Source organism: Physcomitrium patens, chromosome 18 (assembly GCF_059467195.1).
Source record: "Physcomitrium patens ecotype Gransden chromosome 18, ASM5946719v1, whole genome shotgun sequence".
NCBI lineage: Eukaryota > Viridiplantae > Streptophyta > Bryopsida > Funariales > Funariaceae > Physcomitrium > Physcomitrium patens.
In genome coordinates, this window is record NC_143427.1 from 7029768 (window position 1) to 7033726 (window position 3959).

Below are 3959 nucleotides of genomic sequence, written 5' to 3' on the forward strand. Positions count from 1 at the left end.
TAAAATGTACTTATAGCTTTAATCATACATATGTTATATAATTATAATATTTTTAAAAAAACTTTTGAAACATTTGCAACTTTAATATGCTACATACAAGCTATGTGATTGTTAAGAAGTTTCTATGTGATCTTATTATTATCTAATATTTATAAAAAAATCGAGATTAATTTTTTAAAAAATTTTGCCAAATATTTTTATGTTCTAATCTTAATTTAAGTTTTTTTTTGTTTTTTTAATACTTAACCATTATCATTTTAAAGAGTTTCAACTTATGTATTTTTATAAACATACATACTTATGATTAGTATTATTATTTTAATTATAATAAAAATAATTAGATGATTATATCTACATTTACATCTTTGATATTTGTATAGCCAAAAATTCAATAAATTAAAAGATAATCATTTTGATCCACCATATGAATATGTTATAGGTTATTGCAACCATGTATCTATACATATTAACTTTATATGCAATATTTAACAACTAACAAACATACTCATGTAATTCTCATTGAACAAACCCCTAAATTTTTTGATCATTTGTACCTCCAACCAGAAAAACATCACCTTTCTAACCTTACACGTTCCCAATCAGTTTGCTACAAAAATAAAAGAACTAAAATTTTAATAACAAGGATCCTTACATCGCTTCAGGCGCCACGGTGAAGAACCCAATCTGGTCTATTATCATGTCAGACCTTCCAAAGACTCCCACAACCTTGCCTTCGCCGCTACTGAACTGCGTCCCGCCAGATCCTCCAAAAGGTCCATACTTGGTCAGATTTGTTCGTATAGCCAAAGACAAAATGCTCACCACTTCGGCGTTTCCGACAGTCACTGCTGCTGTTACCCCATACGATCCTTCGATCTCTATCACGTACTCATTGGGCTCATCGATCTTGACCTGTCTCCAATGTGTAGAATAGTTTAGTTAGTGGCAAGCAGGACATTCAGCGAGACTGCGCAGCTAGATCCTCTATTGCGTTGAACTTTTCTACGCCCTGAGCACGAACTGTAACCTAGCACAAAGGAGAAACTACCAAACAGCCATACTGCAAGGTTTAGTTCATGGCCCTTACCTGAGCATATTTTGAACCTCGTATGCCTTTCCCATGGGTAACGAAAAAGGAGCGTTCGTTCACTTCGTACTCTATCTCAACGCAGCTGATGCAAGCCATTGGATTTTTCATATACCACACTGATATGCTTTTTATGGAGGTAACCACACCGTCAAAGAAAGGAGATCCCCCACCGCCTCCCCAAGGCCCCCGCACCTGTAGAATACAAACCGGGGTTTATGCAGCTCATTAAAGCAAGGTCTAATCCTCGGATTGAGAATCAATATGAATTCTACGTCACTTCTGGTATGGGTCATGTGCTGAACAAAAAATCTTTCATTGCAGAGTTTACTGAACAGCTCTTCAGAAATTGTGCATATCTCGTATTCATCTATCAGCTCGTAAGGGTGACTTACCTTGACCTCATCTCCAATATTCATAGAAGCCCCTCCAACATCAATGGCAATGTTCCGTAATGCCTCCTGATCACCTGCCAAAACCCCAATTGATGATTACCCATACAACAGACCGCAAAACACGAACGTCATAACTGGAGCAATGACTCATTCAGAAAAATCTTCGACATTCAGCCCACCATTTGAAATGGTAGGCTCCACATAATCAGGACTGACGCTGCCGTATCACTTACCTGCTCCTATATTCTTCGATCGGCGGAATGAGACAACTCCGCCTGGTTACACCTAGGGAAGTATGGTAGTTGAGCAGCCCAATGTTTCACAACATGACTCTCCAAATTGACCCATTCATGTGCTCTACTTCCTTGTGCGAAAAATGGGCACTGTAATTGAAGATTTTTATGAAATCAAAACATATTGTGAGTAAAGGCCATACCTCGCAAGAGAAGACCTTTAATGAAACGGAGCTCTGTGCAGATTGTGGTGAATACCGGGCGCATCCTAGGGTTTCCGTGCCAGCAGAGTTGGATCAGAGCTGCCAATCGCTCGGGGATGTAATCAGGCAACTTCGGCCTCTCTCCGGCCTTTACAGCAGCATACGACGGTAATTTCTGGTATGGCTCCTCCCCTGACAATATTTCGCAGCACATAATTCCAAATCCATAAACATCGAGTTTCATGGGGTGGTAGCGAGAGGACGGTGTGGGTTCATCTGTCCATTCATACTTGTAAGCCTCTGGAGCCATCCAAGGCCTAGTGCCTGTCATAAGTGTTTGATGACCCCTGTGCGTGCTAGTGTTCTTAATCTTTGTCAACCCAAAGTCTGCCACCTTTGCAATGAAGGGACAGGTGTTACCATTGCTCCATGGTTCTGTCGTTCCGTGTTTAGGGTCCGCGAATTGTAGAAGAACATTGCCCGACTTGATGTCACGGTGAGCCAGGTGCTTGCTGTGAAGGTATCTCACGCCTTCAGCAAGCTGCAGCATCAGGTCAACCGCTTGTGTGATTGAAAATGGAGTGACCGCCCCAGGAGCATATTTTTTATTCCGAAAATCATTTAAAACGTCGAAAAGGCTCTTGTGCATGAGCTCCATGACGATCCCCAGCTCACTATCCGCAAAGCAACACACGATTCGGAGGACATTGGGATGGTCTAGTCCAGCCATAACAGTGACTTCCTGCTTGAAAATAACTTGGTGGACAGAACCACTATTGAACACCTTCTTCGCATACTCGAGCCCCAGCCATGTTGTTTTTCGCACTTTGGCAAAAGAGCCCCTTCCCAGTGCTTTTCCTTTGGGAAGTTGCTGGGAGTTCACCCATAGTAAGAGAGGCGACTGTAATGGCAATGTCTCTCTCCTAACCACCACTCGGATCTCCTCCTCTTCCATTTTCTTTAGAAGCTTCCGGGCCAGGCATCCTCCATCGGTGCCGGGCTCACACACCTCGTCACAAACATGGGAGCGTCTGAGAAGGTCCAGCAGAGATTGGAAATCTTTCTTTGACGCTGCTAACAATTTGAAATTGTCCGCGAAAGTGAGATTTCCGTCGCAAAACCTCTGCACAAAAGCGTTCTTCTCTAATACGAGGGAACTACACAGCACCGATTCGTGCCATTCTATATCGTAAAGAAGTTTACCGAAGGTTAGTTTCAAATTGCCTCGATCGATGGCGACTTTCAGCCATTCGTCACCGCAGCAGCACATATCGATGAGCCTCTCGGCATCTTTCAGCAACCCATGCAGCTCCACAGCAGCTGGTTCCCATGGCAGGATTTCAATTCTCTGGTTTTCTGCGTCACGCAGAACATTCGAAAATTCGTCTACTATGTGCAGCGTTCCGTTAGCCTTCGTCGCAAGAAGTCGGCACTGCCGAGAGGCGATTCGCAATTCCTGGCCGATGTTTTTAGAGGAGAGTCGTTGGACCATCAATTCTATCGTCGTGCGAATACGATCTAAAATGGTCGCCATCACCAAATCGGAAAATTGTCTGCCATATGGACTAACAAGATCTACTCACGGTCCAGATTATTTCACTCGTCGAGCTCATCTGGGCTGTGAAACCACTGGAGCTAGTAAAGCTTCCGAGTACGTGCTGTGCCTTGCGTACATCCTGTTTCCAGAAAAACCATCCAGGCAAGAACCATCCTGTGTAAACAAAGATGGCGAGATCAGGCTGTCGGATCCTACATATAGGGGCATCTAGATGATAGATGTAGGGGCAACGGCCGGCTGGGAAATTTGTTTTTTATTTTATTTTATTCACAAACCAGATGCTTAGCTTATGAAAAGATGAAGATAATGGCAACTTCGAAATGCACTCTTTCAACACAACAGGAGCAGGTTTTACTGCAGTGGACTTTCATGACAGTGCTAGTTTTCGACAACTGAGTCCAATGCCGGCTTCCAATAGTAACACTCTTTACTCCTTTTTTCCAATGTGGGGGCACTGATGACTATGAAATCACTCTCGGTGAT

The 3959-nt window shown here is 42.9% G+C and overlaps 1 protein-coding gene across 1 annotated transcript; it reads right to left on the minus strand.

The window, feature by feature from the left end:
* Positions 1-454: 454 nt before the first annotated feature.
* Positions 455-3639, minus strand: LOC112295199 (light-sensor Protein kinase). The gene is made up of 4 exons (XM_024546479.3): positions 1919-3639; positions 1483-1556; positions 1088-1282; positions 455-912 (listed from the first exon to the last, which is right to left on the minus strand). The coding sequence occupies exons 1-4, from the start codon at positions 3450-3452 to the stop codon at positions 649-651; spliced, it is 2067 nt and encodes a 688-aa protein (XP_024402247.1). The 5' UTR covers positions 3453-3639; the 3' UTR covers positions 455-648.
* Positions 3640-3959: the final 320 nt, after the last annotated feature.